The sequence below is a fragment of the Saccostrea cucullata genome, unplaced genomic scaffold (assembly GCF_032062105.1).
Source record: "Saccostrea cucullata isolate Sc308-1 unplaced genomic scaffold, CSIRO_AGI_Scuc_v1 ctg745, whole genome shotgun sequence".
Taxonomy (NCBI): Eukaryota; Metazoa; Mollusca; class Bivalvia; order Ostreida; family Ostreidae; genus Saccostrea; species Saccostrea cuccullata.
In genome coordinates, this window is record NW_026918259.1 from 68,014 (window position 1) to 88,241 (window position 20,228).

Sequence of the window (20,228 nt, forward strand, 5' to 3'; positions counted from 1 at the left end):
CTACTGTTAAAAAGTTATGGCCAAAGTAAAAGTTCGAAATTTTTGTGTGAAAGCGTGTCAAACTCCAAGGTCAAAAGGTGAAATTTAGTGGCACTCAAAGAAGGGTCTTTTCACAAGAAATACCCTTGTTATATGTGAAAGTCTAGCTCCACTAAATCAAAAGTTATTGGGAAGGTTTTTAGTTTTTGTGACCGACGAATAGCTAGACAGACGGACCGACATACGAATGAGATGTAATGTCCCCTCGCTTTTGCGAAAGCGGGGGACAAAAAAAAATAAAACAACATGAGATCTTGTTGCAAGGGCCAGGTGTTCCGTTTAATGTCTGATTTGATCTTGATTTGGGAAGATGGGGGGGGGGGGTGATTGATAAACGAAAGTAAAACAAATTTAAATTATAAAAAAATATCAATTCTTAAAAAATCGTTAGCAATGCAAAAAAAGTTAAATCTATCAATTTCAAGTAACTTCTAAGTGTTTTTCACTCGCAGTTAGAGCAAAAGTACTAAAACTGATTTTCAACTCCTTTCTGAAAATGAAAAATCATCCCTGATAATTCCCCGGAAAAATGTTCATTCCTTTTAACATTTTCCGGTGGAAATAATAATACATGAAACACGTCATTGGTCTATTAGTCAAGATATAAAGCATTTCAGATTTTAATTGAAAAATTAGTTTTGCATATTATTGAGGACAATGGACATCACAGTAACAAATACTATATATGAATCTGAAATTTACGAGTCAACTTCTATCATCCCTGAATTTCCAGGACTAATGCAGTCTCAATCAATTACGAGAACACTCGCGGAGACCTTGAATGTAAAAGAAACCTAAGAATAACAAAAAAAGCCTTCCGCTGAAGACATGAGACCTTGAAAATAGTAGAAAAAGAACCTAAAGAGTAACAAGCTGAGGGCGGAAGACGTTAAAAGCAGTGTGAGTATAAGTAATACCGGTACAATGAATAAGTTAGTATGAAAACAAACATTTGTACTCAAACACTTTGACGAGCCCTGAATCATTCCCAATCCATAGCGCAGACTTACACAGTGAAAATGCCGTTGGCTTTGTTATTTCTTTATCTGTCAATAGGTATTTCAAAAATTCACCTTCAGGACTGAGCAAGTGGATCCGGCTGTGGAGGGGATCAGCAACGAGGATTCTGCAGGAAGAATCACATGCAACGTCTGCTGGCAAAAAATCTTCTTTCATGTTTTGCCCACGGTAGATAGTTCGCAGACTTCCAGAGAAAGAAATAATCAATATTTCACCTAATTTGTCACTTGTAATGTTCATCACACAAATATCAGAGTTACTGTTCTGACAGAGTTTGTAAGGCATATTAAACAGTCTTGTTCGACCGTCCTCCTTGAACTCATACTCATGAATCAAATCACATTCTAATGTGAAATGTTTCACTAAACGTCGGCTGTTTGAATCTAATTCAAAAGAGTTGCATTCAGAGTCAACCAAAGAAACAAAAAGCCCGTCATCCAATGATTTACAAATTCCCATAGGAATCAATGAGTTTGTACTCAAAAATGTTGAAACCGATCCTAATGGAGAAATGCAACAAATCGAATTATTCTCTATAGTTGTGAAATAGATACCACTATATGTTACAAAAAAATCGTTTAATCTAATACTTAATTTCTGTTTCTTTTTGCCTTGTTTGTTGACCAGTTCAATAAAATCTGATTTCTTGTCCTTTACGTGCATGTAGCACCCATCTTCGCTCAATGCCTCCGAAGCTAAAATTGGATGACTACTATATTGAAATGAATTTGTTTCAATAACACTGACGTCATCTAAATAAAGAAAATGACCAAATATGGACTCCAGCTTAGCATTGTCCATCTCTCTTTCCTTGTATGTCACTGAAAATTCACAGTTCTGCAAGTCTCTTTTAATGTCATCAAGCAGATGTGCCAGATCTCCCTGGTTCTCAATTAAGCTCTTATCAGAAATGGCGGTGTGGTATTCTTCCAAATATTCCACTATTTCAGTTATTTTATTCTTTTTCTCATCTAACCGATACCTTTCGTTGCCTAGTTCTTCATTTTTCTTTCTTAGAATAGCTTTCAATGTTTCCTCCTTGATTTTCTTGATTTCTGTTAAAGTCATGATAATTTCTTCAAAATGCTTCTGTAACTTTTTTACCTGAGAGTCACAAGAATTTTGATTTTCGGTCTTCTTTTTGAGAATTATCTCATCAATATTCAACAAATGCTCCTCCTTTATATCCCTGATATATTCAAGGAGTACTCTCCTTCTTTGACTGGCTGCCGAAGTCTGCGAGACACAGTTATGTCCATTGTGATACATTTTTGCACACGTAGAACAAATGAACGTATCACAGTCTTCACATATCCAATCTATAGATAAACCATGTTCTTCGCATATTGGTATATGTTCTTGGGGAGAACCGAGTGTGTATTTTGGATTACTCTCCGCCATTTTATGACTAGGATTATTGGTGACAGTGGTACATTATAAATGGGGATTATAAATGCAGATGTATTTAAACATTATTACTTTGTCACATGACAAATATCACGTTTTAAGGTCAAGCTCTAAATATAACCTTCTGTTATCATCTGTTCATGTGTATGAAATGTTTTTAAAGTTGTTCGTACAAAATATCTTTGTGCATGAAAACTTTGACCAGACACTCACTCACATCCCCACACTTACCCTCGCAATCACACACACACACCCTCCCTTACCTCTTTTTCTCCCACACACACCCTCATCAACACACAATTTAAAACAATCACACATGCATAGTATACCGGTACATTACAGATGGTCCTAACTGTCACTTCAAAGAAGTTGGATTAATTCAAATACATGTAATTTATAATTACACAGAATTATCTATACACTGTATCCATCGCAGGCTAATTAATTTAAGCATATACTTTTACAATAATTGCCAAGATCAAAAACGAACCGCGGTCATTAATAATTCTACAGTAAACAAACGTAATATCGGCAAATTATTCGTGATTTTACATCGTTTTCCTCTTCTTCTGTATCATAGTTTTTTTTTGTCATGCTCTTTTTGGTAGGTAAATTACTTAGGGTTCTGCTTACTTTTCACAATCCTTTCGAACAGGAATAGCATTTAATTGTGACGTCATAAAGACATGATGAACTTCAAATCTGGATTTTTCATTTCTCTAAGTTTAAATAATTCGCCTTTGCAGAATAGCAATAGTTTATTTGTTGTCAGAATTTAATTATAAAAAAGTACGTCGCAATCACGACATCTTGTGGGCAAATAAAACCCTCATCAGTTGAGCACTATGTTTTTATTTTGTCAACAAATATTCTCCATTATCTGAGTATAGTCTCCAACAATTCATCCGACGCAGGAATCATTTCTTAAATTAATGTTACTTCCAAGTCCGTTGAAAGTGCATTGTTCAAAATGTTGCATACTTGCAGATAGTCACAAAGCTAATTTTTTTCCCGATCAGACTAGCTCAGGCTAATTTAAATAAAAAAAATAAGTATGCTCTTTATGTCCCAAAAAGTTGCAAATAGTTAGATTTTCAAATAACTGTAGCCTCCGACTCAACTAAGTAGGAAATGTTTCCGTTGCCTCATCTAATGTTCACGTACTATTAAACAATATATCATTATCTACTGAAAAACACAATTAAACACAAAAGTAAGAATATAGGTGAAAAAATGTTTTCCTTTTTTCTAAAGTCAGTTTTTAAATGATAATTGATTTTTTCCCCTGAGGATTGCACTTAGAACATTTCTTTGTTGGTAGTGGGTTAATATGAACAAATTAAATTGGTTTTACTGCTAGTCCCATGTCAGAATCAATTTCACGTTTAATATTTTTTTTTTATTTTACTTACTGAACTTGAGGCTGAATGTGTATAAATGCATCAAGGGCTGCTCAAAGTGTCAGTGAAATATGTACATGAAGATAATGGACAGTAATGACCAAAAAATATCCTTGGGAAGCTTGTTTTTAATTTTTATCAAAGTGTATGAAATAGATATTGAAAGTAATCATATCGTTTGATTTCTATGCACAAATTTACATGGTTTATTTATTTAAATGGTTTAAAATGCCTTTATCATATGTGTAAATGCCAGTCTGTTTTTTTTTCAAAGATACTTGGCTAGATGCTATTGTGTTGATGCTGTTTTTTAACATGACAAACCTGACTTAAGGTATTCAATGTATAAAGACCATGTTTTGAACCTAATAAATGATTGGTCCGATATTTTTAATCATGGTAGCATTTTGAAGATATAACTAGTATCAGATAAAAATTTCTCCACAGTAAGGAGTATCCCTTCAGTATATATTGAATACCTTGCGGTCAAGGCCCTGTGAGTGTAAGATTTCTCAAAATTCAAAAACAAATTCTTCCTATGACCTTTTACTACTTGTAATGCAGCTTACAGAAATAAAATGTATCGGGACTAAATTTGTAGGTATACTTATAATTGGATAACTGCCATTTTAATTTTAAAATGTATCACTATTGCCTACTGACTTTTAAAACAGTTTTACATAATTTATTTACATGACATATAATTTAAAATAATATTAAATTGTAAACGCAAAAATTAATGGTTTGTTTGTTTGTTTGTTTTTTACAAATCAGTCTGACCTTATAAGCCATCTATACTGTTTATTCACAAATATTCGTGGGGGAATATTTTTTTTATGTTTCGATTTTAATAATTATCAATAAAATCAAATCTCACACGAAAATTTATATGACTATATTTTGAATATGACTAGTTTCAAAACAACGAAATTAAATCCCCACGAAACTAGTTTTGATGATAAATCAACGAAGTTTTATCCCCATAAAAATAATTATGTAATTCTACACTATCTTGTTTTTTTTATTCTTTTAATCGTCCATTCCCTAGAAAATGCTGTGAAAAGTATTTAAAAACACTTTCTCCTACCATGATTCATAAAAAAAAAAACGCAACACAGCATTTCCTTCCATTTAAATCATTTATTTGTGTTAAAAATTTGTCAAATTAACCGTCGTGCATTGTTTGGAGGCTGTGAACAGGTAAAACGCAAATTAGATATAAAACCACGTATGCCATACAAATCAAAGTTCTCTGTTATCAGCTTATTTACATTAGGATAGGAAACAAGATATTTAATTGACCAATCAAGGGATCCGGATGGTATTTGAAGACATAATAGGACAATTTTGACCTTTTCAGAACAGAAAAAATAATATTTGCATATTTATCTTGAAATTTTAAAACAAACATTGTTGATGCATGCAATACGTTAGGATGTATTTTTATATGAATCTGATGTCAACTTCCTATTTTTCCGTGCATCTATCCGTAAACAAACTTATGTATATTAACATGATACTGTATATATATATATATACCTCAGAGCGGGGGTATTACTAGTTAGCATTGATTTCTTATTTGTTAAATATCAAAATTAGAAATAAGTTTTGAAGAGAGAAGGGAACATATACTAAATTTTGAAGGTCAAATAACTAATGTCTAATGTCCAACGTAATAATAATGAGAACGGATCCCAGTAATTTTTATATATAACATAAAAATGTCACATGTGTACCTGAACAGGTGTAATATTTTTTTTCATCCGTACCCTCTTCAACAGATGGAGATTTGTTAAAAAGAAATAAAGTTCTTTAGAATTTTTAAAATAGTTTTTTTTTCTTATGTTTAGCTATATATGTTATTTACGTAAATGATGATGTTGATTTCTCGCTAGTGTATAACGTCAAGAAACATATCATGAAAATGTTATAAGAATGACCAAAAACGCATCCTGTTTTTATTTTTTAACATAATTTGCATAAACCCCAACTTCTGATTTAAAATATTCAATCATTTAAGAGAATCACTGCTTCAGATGTTTATTATCATGATTTTTATTATAATTTTCATTTTGGATAGAGCGGTTGGCTCATATTTTAACTGATTTCTGTAAAAAACTTGTTTTCCGTTTACTGATTTATATTGTTTCAATAGCATTTTGAGCTTGATTAAAATTCGTTACATAATACACTGTATATCCAATCTGAAAAATTATGTTATAAAACAAAAAAACATCTTAAGAAATGTTGCTCAAATATATGAGAAATAGACCATTAAGTGTTTAGCCAAATTGTGTGTGTTTTTTTTCCTTTTCCTTCTTTTTTTTTTTTTTTTTACATTTTATCTTTTTTTTTTACAGATCCATCTGACATCATAAACCATCTATATTGTTAATACACAAATATTCGTGGGGGGATAATTTTGGTATTTTTCGCTTTTAACATAAATCTCACACAAAAATTTATTTGACTGTATTTTGAATATGATTAGTTTCAAAACAACGAAATTAAATCCCCACGAAACTAGTTTTGATGATAAATCAACGGAATTTTATCCCCACAAAAAAATGTTCTTCTACACATTCTTGTTTTTTATTCTTTTTTTAATCATTCCTTCCCTAGAAAATGCTGTGGAAAAGTATTTATTCACACTTTCTCTTACCAGTATTCATAAAAAAAACACGACACAAGATTCCCTTCCATTTATATCATTTATTTGTGTTAAAAATTTGTCAAATTAACAGTCGTGCATTGTTTGGAGGCTAGGAACAGGAAAAACGCAAATTAAAGATAAAAACAAATTATGCCATACAAATCAAAGTTCTCTGTTATCAGTTTATTTATATTAGGATACGAAACAAGATATTAGATTGACCAATCAAGGGACCCGGAAGGTATTTGAAGACATAACAGGACAATTTTGACATTTTCAGAACAGAAAAAATATTTGCATATTTATCTTGAAATTTTAAAACAAACTTTTTTAAGGCATGCAATACGTTAGGATTTATTTTAATATGAATCTGATGTCAACTTCTTTTTTTTCCGTGCATCTACTCGTAAACGAACTTCTGTATATTAACTTGATACTTTATATATACATGTACCTCAGAGGGGGGTATTACTAGTGAGCATTGATTTTTTCTCACACATAAAATTTATTTGACTGTATTTTGAATATGATTAGTTTCAAAACAACGAAATTAAATCCCCACGAAACTAGTTTTGATGATAAATCAACGAAATTTTATCCCCACAAAAAAAATGTTCTTCTACACATTCTTGTTTTTTATTCTTTTTTTAATCATTCCTTCCCTAGAAAATGCTGTGGAAAAGTATTTATTAACACTTTCTCTTACCAGTATTCATAAAAAAAAACACGACACAAGATTCCCTTCCATTTATATCATTTATTTGTGTTAAAAATTTGTCAAATTAACAGTCGTGCATTGTTTGGAGGCTAGGAACAGGAAAAACGCAAATTAAAGATAAAAACAACTTATGCCATACAAATCAAAGTTCTCTGTTATCAGTTTATTTATATTAGGATACGAAACAAGATATTAGATTGACCAATCAAGGGACCCGGAAGGTATTTGAAGACATAACTGGACAATTTTGACATTTTCAGAACAGAAAAAATAATATTTGCATATTTATCTTGAAATTTTAAAACAAACTTTGTTAAGGCATGCAATACGTTAGGACTTATTTTAATATGCATCTGATGTCAACTTCTTTTTTTTCCGTGCATCTACCCGTAAACGAACTTCTGTATATTAACTTGATACTTTATATATACATGTACCTCAGAGGGGGGTATTACTAGTGAGCATTAATTTTTTCTTTGTAAAATATCAAAATTAGAAATAAGTTTTGGGGAGGGAAGGGAACTTATACTAAACTTTGAAGATTTAATTACTAATGTCTAAGGTTTTTTTTTTTTTTGAAAATTCGCTTCGCGGTTTTTTAAAGCGTAAACTGCCCCTAATTATGTTATATCTTTTAACAAAAGTTTAGATAAGCTTCATTCCTTAAATAAAATCACTCCATAAATGTTCTGTATAGCATTTTAACACCACACAATAAATGCTCTGTATAGCATTTCAGAATTACAATACAGTACATCTGCTTAGTATACCAGTCTGGTCCACTGGTGTTTCTGTGGCATCACTTGCTGTTTTGTGTATGTAGAGAGATGCGCAGAATGACATCTGCATAAGGCTGTTTAGTACAACTGTTTTGGGCATATATAAATGGCATTTCTTGTCATTTGAATACAAATGTAGATGTATAACATTGTGTGACCATCTGTCAATGGGAAGGAGGAGCTAAGTACATCTTCTCTTTCGGATGGCTCATTATTACATTTACAGTTCTGTTATCAACACCTGCAGCCCTTGTAAACTTTTGATTTTGTAAAGTATTTACCATGTTTTTCTGCCTATTATTCAGACCTTTTGAATTATTTAAGTTTGTAAACCATGTAGTTGGTTTATGCTTGGTGAGGAGTTAAAAATATTAGTTATTTCTAGGCCTGTCAGTTAAAACCTAAAAATTATTTTACACATTAGCTAGAAATGCATGTAGTTCTTAGCAGTGTGAGTTATAAGTATCGATATTAGGGCATTGCAAACACAGTGTTTTAGTAAGTCTCAATATGAAGACTGATTATTAGGCTGGCTTTGTGCTGATATTAATTTATGCAATGGAGTGCGGGTGATTATATTTAATCATATTTACTAGGTGCCCTGGACACGATGCCGGCTGTCTTCATAGTAAACTATTGGAAAATGCTGTCATCAAAGATTAAGGAAAGAAATCTGTTGCAGATCCACAACCACCAGATAGGGCAAGCTACATACTCAAAAGGCTCAAGTTCCTCCTATGGCTTCAGGCTAACTGAATTTAATTTGATCAGGCGTGAAGTTAGGCAAAATGAAACGCATTCAAACCTATAGAACAAAAAAGCATACATACATACAGCAGTGTTCAGTTTAATGCAGTTTCGTTGGCCAAAATTAAAGCACAAATGGGAATAATGCAATAAAAATCCAGTTTTACACATTCTTAATGCCAATTTTTTAGGCTATTACACGACAAACAAGAAGTAAAAGTAACACGAAAACAAGTAAGTAACAAGAAACAAACTTTGTACATACATGTACATGTATACCTCCAAGTCACATAGCGAGCCCCACCATTAGGCTTCTGCGACAGAGGTGTCACTTTAACACTTCGTGAATTTTGACCCCCCCCCTTCCCAAATTATAAGAAATGAATACTAGTAAATAGATATTTGCTTATAAAACTTTAAGAAATGATCAGTAATACAATGAAGAGCATTGAAGTGGTAAAATTTTCTGTTTGGATGGAACGTTTTGAGCTATCTTTAGACACGCCCATTTCTTTAGAAAGGAAAATTCGGTCAAATGATTCAATCGAATACCTGTAGAACAGGTATTTCATAAATATAATAGCCAATGAAATTGACGGTCTACATAAACACCGAGTAAGCACGTGTTCGATCGATAGATGTGTTATAGTAATTATAATCAACATAATAAAATCATAATTATGTAAAAATCCGTTGCAATGCGTGTTTTACATAAGCGGAAAGTCCATACATAGCTCTTTCTTATTTAAAAATCTTCATTTCAGTGTAACTCATGTTGTTTGTCGCGGAAAGTGTAGTGTCCTAAGACATTACGATGAATATTCCTTTCTCGTTTTTAAAGAAATGGGCGTGTCGTTATGTTATCATTGACGTTCAAACATGACTCAGAACGTTTCATCCAAACAGAAAATTTTACCACTTCAATGCACTTCATTGTTACAGAGTTTGAGCATTTAACCCCAATTTTATAATGGATTGTTTCCAAAAGGTAAATATACATATGCAGTGTTCATTAAAGATCGACAGAGGAAATTCTGGTAGATCACATAAGACACATGTAAATTAGCTTAGAAACTGAAAACGGTACATCATTTTCAGGTTAAAAAGGTTATTTGATTTTATCGTACTGACAATGATGATGTTACTGTGGCTCTAATATTTTAACTGTGGCAGAACTATTGCGCTGATTTTTTAACTGTGGCACAAAGGAATTTAACAGTGGCGGGGCCGCCACGTTAAATGGCTAATAGAGAACTCTGGCCACAGTTTTAAAGAATATCAAAGTGATATTCTGTCAAATCTTTGCAAAACTTAAGATTCTTCCTATAATAAGAATTTTGTATCAAAATAAAAAATAAATAAATCATCCAAACAGAGACAAATACTATAACAGTTTTCCCGATCATGTTTCTAAATTTCGTGTTAAAGACGTGTTAATGTGACTTTTTTTTTAGCTCAGTACGAAGCACTGGCCTCTCAAGAGCCCAAGTATGATGTTATTATCTCTTAATTTTGGAGTGCCGAACAATTGCAGCAAAGAAATTAACAGAAAATTATTGTTTTATATTTCAATAAGGAATTAAATTAACCCATATCAAGAGACAGGACTGTTCAGTATAACCAACCGTGCTTTGCACTAGTGAAAATAAAAAAAAATCCGGCCCAGTTCTAAAAACATCCTTTCCCATTAAATACACTGAAATACTCTTATTATTGTAATGCTTTTGTAAGAAAAGCAGAGTTTCTCAGATGAATAATAGATCATGATTTAAGAATGTGTGTATAGGATTTGATCAGTTATATTAAAAATCACTTAATCTAACACAATCCTTCAGCTTAAAATTTAATGTAAAAAGAAAGATTCATGCTTTTTACGAAGTTCAACATTTTCAATTATCAATTTCCTGCTGTATCTGTTTTCAATAGTTCTGAACTTAATAGATTTATATTTACACTTACAGAACTGTAAGTGACAAATGAAATAAAAGAAAATTAATTTTATTTCATTAAAACACATTTCTAAAATGTGGACTACATTTATAAACATAAAAATGTGGAATGTCAAAAAGTTGATTTCAATTTGGTCTCAACTAATCCTACATGTAAGCTTCAGTTTATACTTTTCATAACGAAAATCGATAATTATCATCAAAACTGTAAATTGATTAAAGATTTTTTTTTTATTATGTGAAAAAAATTGTGTCCGAATATCACTCGTACACTGTATAAGTACAATGTAACACAACATTATATGGTATGGATATGCAATACTTCAACGGAAAATGTTCCCAAATTACACAACTTTATCGATAGTCATGTTTCCATTGTTTTTTGTTTGGAAAGTTGTATTAATTATAAGAATTTGACTTAAACAGTTGTGTAAATCTCTTAATGTGCACAACAAATGGATGAAATGCATGGCTGTCTAAATATCATAATTGTCGAGTATTTATTTTTATCTTTTGAAAGCAAGCGTTTTAAAGAACTTTGTATTGATATCAAATTTTACTTTCAATATATGGGGTAATTTAGAAAATAAGGAAAAACTCTTCTCTTACAAAATCGCAGATAATTGAATGATCAAACCACATCTAGTACTAGTATCTATTCTTTCTGTTGTAGATTTTAAGTAAAGTATACATTGAAAGCTTCAAATACACATAAAAGATGAAGGAAATTTGAACTTAAAGAAATGCAGATACATGTAGGTTTTAAAAAAATATTTCATGTATACTGAAATAGACAGGTAAATTTATAATCTTAATTTTTATTTCCATGGATAATATTTTTTATTGATTCGTTAACGCTCTATTTAACTATTCAATTTCTAATTGATTATTTCACTTGTGTTTTTTATTTTTTTTTCCTTTAACATGCATCTATTTATTACCAATAGGACTAGAAAAAATGCCATGAAAATAAGATAACCATTTGAACTCAATTTCAGTGTTCGTTAATGATACTGGTTTTGTTATTTAATGCATGCTTATTAACGTTAACAGAATTATTTGAGATTTGTAATTCTTTTAATTTTATAGAGAAATTTATGTACATATGCTCAGGATTCGTCGAAGGTGTCTTGTTTAAAACATTTTTTGTTTATATTTTGTCACATAATTGTATTTTACACTAAAAGAATTAAGTACATACATGACATTTACTATTGATAATGTCCAGTGAAAGATAGGTTGCACCCACCCACCCCCAATTCTTACCACAGTATAGTGATATAAAGGAAATGTAGTATCATATGCTTAAAAAATTGGAAGTAAAAGGAAATTGGCCTTGGAAAAAGTTGGCCAAAATCCCCCCTCCCCCTCCTTCCCCCCCCCCCCCCCCCCCCCTACCCACGAAATACGATTTTCGAGTTTGGGCAATTTCTTTTTTTTTTTGCTTGTCAACTTTTATAGATAAGTAACAAAAAAATCTCTCCGGTTGGCCCCACCCCCACTTTCAAAAACGATGCTACGTGCCTGAATTCTTGAGATTGAGATTTAAATTGCGAATTAACAAAAACAGTCATTATAAGAGGCGGAACAAAGAAAAAGAGCTATTCAATATTAATATTTCATATAGTTTTGGATTGACAAAAATCATATTAAAAAGAAGTTTAACTTTATACTAAATACCGGTATAATTTATGTTTTTAAACTAAATTGTGCTACCTGCATGTGACCCTCAATTAAAACATCTGACATACTTTTATTAGTTTTGTCAGCAACTTGGAGAGGATCTTGTAATGTTGAATACGTAGAATAACATATTCTATCAAAACATCTCTGCTAACATTATTACTCAACGTTAGCAAGAGTGCATGATATTTCTTTTCTGTATACACAATGCACTACGATATTCTAGGCTTAACAGTTTTTTCTCAACCTATGAATTAAATCTATATGCAGGTATTATTCTATCGGTGAAAATGCAACAAAACTGATCATATGAATATTTGGTTGTGGGGGGGGGGGTGAACGTTTTTCTGATTATTGATTTATCTTACCGGGTATTTCAATCATTTGAGACGGTTCCTGTTGAACAGCTTTCCCAGCTCGAAAGAGGAGACCACATCAAGTTCAATAGCTTGTTACTATTTCTATTTTGACCTTGAAAACTAAGGCTCTTTACCCGTTTTTTATGCGTTAAATATTCCAAGAAATGAAAATATGTCACATCTTCCACGTTGTTTCAACGTTGAAATCAACAAACATACAACGTTGCAAATCCAAACTTTGTTTCAACTTTGCAATAACAAATTTCAGAAAAAACCCTCAACTTTGTAACTTAGAATATGTTTCAACATTGAAATATCAATGAACATCCAAAGGTGAAAATATTTTGCAGCTTAAACGTTATTTTAACATTGAAATAGCGAAAAACATTCAACGTTGAAAATATGTTGCATCTTCAACGTTAAATGTTGTTTCAATGTTGAAAAAAAAGTTGAGTATTCAGCTTTGAAACCTCAATGTTGAAACAACGTTGAAATATAGTTGCTCAGCGTTGCATCTTAAATTCAAAATCCTTTCAATGTTCAATGCATGCTTGCTGGGAGTAGAACAAAATGTAACATAAAGAGTTAACACGTATAACACCGAATTAGAAGTGGTACAAACTATGTTTTTCCAAAAATACGCATTCGTGTTTATACATTTCATATACGTAATATGCCGGATACAACAAGAAAAATATCAATGATACATTTTGAGAACAATTAAGTGAAAAAATACATACAATTCAGCACAACTTGAAAAAGTATGGAAAGAATGGGTGAACTTAACTGGCCAGAAAAAAATGCCGTAAATTAAAGTTTCAAAAAATGTTAATTTTTCCCATCATATGAACCCCCAAATATCTTAGTCGTGTATTTATGGTAAAGGCGAAAATTTTAAATGCTCTTTTCTAGATTAACTAAATAAATAGACAAGTTGCTGTCCTTTAAAAAAGGACTGCAATACGTGGACCATATGCATGCGTTTCTAACCGAAATTCAATTTAAAAAGTCTAGGTGTAGTTAATATTCATGTAGGTTTGTTCACATTTTCTACAATGATCTGCCATCTTATGACTGATGGTAGTCTCAAAGCAAAATTGTTTAATTTTATCTCCGATTAGCCTTTAGTTTTGTCAATTAAAAAAAACGTGCTATTTTGATACATGTAAGCCATAATGGCTGGGACTTGATACCTGTTCTGGATTTATACGGAAGAAACCTATCATGGGAAAAATAGATCTGATGGTATACGTGTAGCACAGCTCTGTAGCACTTAGATTTTTCTTTCAGAGCTCTCCCCCCCTCCATATTAAATACCGTTGCTACAGACCTCTATTTGACGGTTTTTGGATTGCTGAAATATCAAATTATTCTGCGAGTCTTGATGCACAAAACTAATGCCGGTGAAAACTTGTTTTATCTTTTGAAAGCTTTTATTATAGTCGCTGAATGACGTTTTTTTAATTTAATTTGCTAAGTTACATGATTGTACCTATATACTGCAAGTTGTCCCTACCCTTTGAAATGTGCCATAGAACATGTAGAATCAGCGTTTAGATTGTATAAAAATTTTATGGATAAGTTAGAAGTTCGGATCTGCCAATGAATATGTTAATGCAATGCGATTTGCCAACAAATGGCATATTCTAATTCGAATCGGACGGATTATTCTACGGCCAAGTTGCCTAAGGTGCGACTCTCTAGGATTCTCGCGCATGCCTAGCCTGTCGTTTGGCATCCAGTTTAACCTCGCTTATATATTTACTGCGTGGACCACAGGGTCCACGTAATGATAACTCTTTTCATTGCTTACAATATATTTAGGATTCACCTCCTTTCCAGTTTGTTAGAGTAATCTTAAATATATCCAAAATAGGGCATTAAGTCCACCCATTCTTTATTTTTTATTCTAGTTATTAATGTCCATTCACATGTATATAAATCCAAAATATACAAGCATACACCAGCACTCATTTAAAATATCAAATTTAAAAATTTATCAATTATCAAATATCCTAAACCGGCGATGATACAGACCTAGAAATGGATGAAAAGACAACGAAAAACAAAACTAATTGACAGAACAATATATGAATGAAGGTCCTTATTCTTAACACAGTTGCATAAGTACGCGACATTTTGATAACCTTTGTGAAGTAACGTGTAACCAAAAAAAGAAAGCTTATGGAGTGCATGCTGTGTGAATGAACAAATGTCCACGGATAAGACGATCAGAGGTGTATATAACTGAGCTGAAGTCTATCTAAAGGCAATTGGAGTTTTGCTACAACAAGATGTTCAAACTTCTCTTTGTTCTTGTCAGTCTTTCGTTGGTGTTCTCAGGTAGGATTTAATACATGTAGAAAAAAAATCTTTATTAATATCTGGGAAAAACTTAATCGATTCACATTCATTTTTTTTAATGCTATTTTATTCTTCAAGGAATAGAACGTACATCTTGGGTCTTTCCGTCAGAGGTCGGAAAAACAACTTCAAATGTACATGTATTAACATCATCGGATGTTAAAAATTTATACATTTCCTGTTTAGCAAAATATAGAATAGACAGAGTTAGAAGTCCCTTAGGTAATATCATTACATTGAATAAAGTTAAACCCCATATTCCACAGAAAAGGTCTCCATGCATTTATTTCAAAGATCGTGAAAAGGGAGGGTTGTCATGGCGGCTACCATAAACTTTCGAGGTCGTTTTTCTGCTTTAGTCGGAAAGGCCCGAGAAGTTGCGATTGCGTAGATAACTTCAAGAGCTTTCTTTTTTGACATTTGTTCTAATGACTGCAAAGCTGTTTTACAAGGATTTGTTGCATACATTTCTAAATGATGTTACTCTATTTCGATAATGATGATACCTGTATTTGACGTTAGCTACAACTTTACTTTTGAGTGCTTAAAATACATTTTCAGTTTCATAAATTTCATTCAGACTTTCTATATAACCCTCAGTGTGTTCTAGAAATGTAAATGAGATATTATTATATGATGATGGTATTTTTTTCTTAAAACCTTTGTGATACTAGATTAAAATATAATACTCAGCACTCGGGAATCAAATCTTCAAATTCAAATCCTTTTATAGTTATCCCACCAGATATTTATTTTCTGTGACACAGAAATACATATAAACATTAGAGCATCCAATTTATTATAAAAGCAAATCGTGATTAAGAAAAATCATGCAATTAAATTTACTTTGAGAATTATTGTCTTAAAAAGTTTAAAACAATGTAAAACTACAATTATATACCAAATACATACATTTTTACATTTTTATCTTCATATCAAATACTGATAATTAATATAATCCATTTTTGCGTGATGTTCAATCAATGTTCATTTGTATCTTTTAATGTATATGATGAATAAAATAATTCTTAAATTAAATTTCATTTATGAAATTTAATTAAAAATCTCTTTACTTCTTTCAGAGATGGACGCTGGTGAGGAAATATATATTTTTCTTAATAAACGATATATTTACTAATCTTCAGATACCGACACGTATTCACTGTATTATTCTTAACGCCATCATTTTAGATATCAATCTTTCAGCTGACTACATTAATCTTTATACCTTTAGCACCCCAGAGAAGAGCAACTTGTGAGCTTGGAACTATAGTCATTGCAGGAAGCTCAATCGGAGCTGCGGCCTGTTCCGCTCACTGCAATTATCTGGGGCACACAAGTGGTTATTGTGACAGCCACAATGTCTGTCATTGTAACTAGGTAAGTTTTAGAATTTATTTCATTATTCTAACAGGTTGATTTAAATTAATCAGTTTCTTAATTAATTTTTAAGCATTGTAGATCGAGAGGAAGAGTTAATTAAAGAAAAGTGAAACAAATAGATGGGGCGAAAAGTGCTCTAGATTATGTAAACAGAAACCATTTACATTATTTACATTTTAAAAATTGCTTGTATTTTAATAAAAATATTGTGAATTTGGAAAAGAACCGGTCATGTGTTTGTACCAGCAGAAGAAAATGTGTTTTAAACATTCAGAACAAATTTTGCATAGCTTAAAATACTATTGACTCCTATTATATACTTGTCTTTTTTTACCTTTACAGCTTGATAATGAAGATCTGAAAGACTGTTCATGTTTAATAAAACAGTATTTGAAGAAATATTGTGTCCAATTTTAATTCATTTTTTACGATTCAAATCAATTCAACACCCTAGCAGATTATGCTTCAATTTAATATTGATTAATATTATGCTGTACAGTAAAGCACGCTAATAAAAGAGTGGAGTGTCTGGGACGGGTGTTTTTGCTTCGTCATAAATTTCATTTGTTGTACACAATAGCTTAAGAATCTGTTGTGGAATGAAAATCACTCTGCTACAAGTCATTTTGCTTTAAACGTGTTTAATTGTATTTAGAACGATTCCCATTCAATTGTCATACTTTATACATATTAAATTAATTGATTTACAGTCTTAGTCGCTCTGTCGAAGCCTTATGGTGCTGTCAGTGAATGATTTGATCTAAATGATAGATATACAAGGGAGAAAAATATCATGTTGGTTAATGAAATTTAATTACTGATATATTTTATAAATTACACATTAAATGCATTAAATTTTGTCTTAGCATTTATCTATAGATATTTAAATTCCCAACTGTTTTCTCTAGGTTAAAAGTTCACTTTGTTGATGTCTTGATTAATTTAATGAAAATGAATTTCTCAATCCTACGTGAATGTCAAATTATCAATATAAACTAAACTTCATTTTATCCAAAAAGATTTTACTGGTTTCCAAAAAAAAAAAACAAAAACAAAAAAAACAAATCTGGTAAAGAATAGCATGACCTAAGTTACTCAGGTGAGCGATGTGACCCATGCATGGGCATCTTGTTTTTAATGATTGTTGATATTTTGATATTGTTTATGAGTAGTATCTCATTCACAAAGAAAACCTAAAATCTAACATAGTATTAAGCTGAGTTGAAGAACAACCTATGTAATTAATTGAAGAACTTTACATGTATAACAGTAAAAATAGAGCATAAAAGAACATGTATTTAAAGAACAAGTACATCAAACATAACAACATAAAAATGTGCTTTGGTCGTTAAGCAATTGCTTTACGATTTAGACGTCACTCGACAGTAAGACGATACTCACGAAATATAATGAAAAAACATTCTTCCCAAACATAACATTCGCTGGAATTTGTCATTTGATATTCATTCGTTCAATTATTAGCTCCTTTAATAAATTCGATTAAAATACTTTATAAGTAAAATTCCCTATCTGAAATCAACAAGAAAACAGTATTTTTAACATTTTGTTGTGGACATTGTTGTGGAAAGAATTCTATTCAGTCATATACTTTTCTGGTACCACATTCGTAACCATTTGTTCAGAATTGGGACCATCATTTATTTTGAGTTTTATCATGGAGAATAAAAGAAATTATCAAATTTTGCAACAGAACCCTAATTAACATCCCAGCAGGCACACAACATTGAATATACTTTGAAACAACGTTGTTTTTCTATGTTGATTCAACATTGATTTTATGTTAGATTTTGAAAATTTGTATCACATTTGAAGTCTTAACATTGAATCAACATTTATAATCAACGTTGATTATATGTTGAAAAACAGTTGATTCAACATTTATTCAATTATTTATTTTGAAAAGGGGGTGTCATATCGTAGTAATATACCTATTAAAAAATGTCAACCGTTTTATACACGGTTGCTAAGATGCCTTCATAATTGTTGAAGTGATAGCGAACCTCTGATAGGACAGATAACTTTCAAAGTACAAACAGTAATACTACTCACAGTTTTCTTAATCAGTTTCCTGAGACCTCTGAGTAGTCAATTTGATGAGATCAAACATATGATGGAAACATTACTTTCTATTTCTTTTTCAAATTTCTTTGTAATTGTTTTATTATATTTAACAATAAAACATTTAAATCCAACAGCAAATGCCTTATAAATTGAATAAGTTGTATCTTTTTTAAGTACCATTTTAAAAATGGTTTAATATTTCAAGTACTTAATACAGTATTTTAATTAGAATGATCTTTTTCCCATGAACAAATATTTAGAAGAAAGATATCTCCTCATCACAGATATATATTTTTCTTACAACCACATACAATATCGTGATTTTCTGACTTAGGAAACATCGCTCCATGATGTTTTCTAACATGGTTTAAATAGGTATAATAGTGAGTATTATTTTCATTTGCATCTCATATATACTGAAAGGAAAAAGAAACGGACAAGAACATGATATGGAAAACTTTTCTGACTATGTGACCGAAAATTATGAATATTGGTCAGTTGTTTATTTTGGTTACTTTGCACAAAAATCACTCGTCAAAACTACTCAACCATGAAATGTATGGCATCACGTAGGGGAAATGATAAATAGTCAAAAACACGTGCATGTTAATGATGATAATTTTGTAATAAAATTTTGTAGTACCATACTATGCATTAGAATATTAGACATCGTTTTTGCATATTTGCAGTCAGTATAAATTTCTTGCAATCGTGGTATGGCTGGCGGAATCGACTGTGGGTATAGTAATTGAATTCAATATTGCATAAGTGAATAAAAAGGCAAAAACATGCTGATGTACAGATTGTTTTCAACTTTTCAACCAAATAAAAGTGTTTTTTGGTTGTCAGAGAGTGAACTTAAAATGTTTCCAGCCAATCATGACGGTGACGTTGGCGCGTACCAGCGTCACAACAAGATAGGGCTTTTCATCACGCCACCTCGGTTATTGTCAAGGCATTATCACCGAAACTGATATTAATACAGCAGACAAACATACTCACTTTTTTCACCCTAAACTGACAGAAACTCTCCGCTCTAATTTGGGCCGCGAACTTGGCCAGCTTACGTCAATTTTACGCTCAAACGCACACGTACGCGTCGTTTGCGTAATGTTTTTTAGCATGTTTACACTGGAAAAATGTAGCTAATATTTGTCACTGCTTTTTTTTACAAACATTCACAAGTACTAAACCTGCTGGGTTCTGTATATTCTATCCTAAATCGAAAATTCGCGGGATTCGACTGAGCGGGGGGATTTGTTGACTTTGGAATAATACAGCTAATCTTAGCTATTAAGACTGCCGTCGGAAGGGTTGACTAATAATGTTATGAAAAAATAAATGCTCTGGTGAACTCAATGCACAGGAAAATCAAGTTTGTTACTGATGCGAAAGGGAGATTATGAGAATTTTTAGTTTTATTTTTGGGGGGTGTCACCATATTGATATCAGTTTCTCAGGAACTATCACTCAAAATCGCACAAAATTTTGGTAACTTGTTGATTAAAGATGAATTAAAATGTATGATAAAAATGCTGAAAAACATATTTGAAATAATTGTTTTAATTTAACTCAAAAGTTTAATATGCGTTTCTTAATCCTTTCGGTATATTATATTTAATGTTGTGGTAATAAATCGTTACTC

The 20,228-nt window shown here is 31.4% G+C and overlaps 1 protein-coding gene across 1 annotated transcript; it reads right to left on the minus strand.

Annotated features, from left to right (window-relative positions):
* Positions 1-972: 972 nt before the first annotated feature.
* Positions 973-2,460, minus strand: LOC134260858 (uncharacterized). The gene has a single exon (XM_062743390.1). It carries the CDS (start codon positions 2,458-2,460, stop codon positions 973-975), a length of 1,488 nt encoding a protein of 495 aa, XP_062599374.1.
* Positions 2,461-20,228: the final 17,768 nt, after the last annotated feature.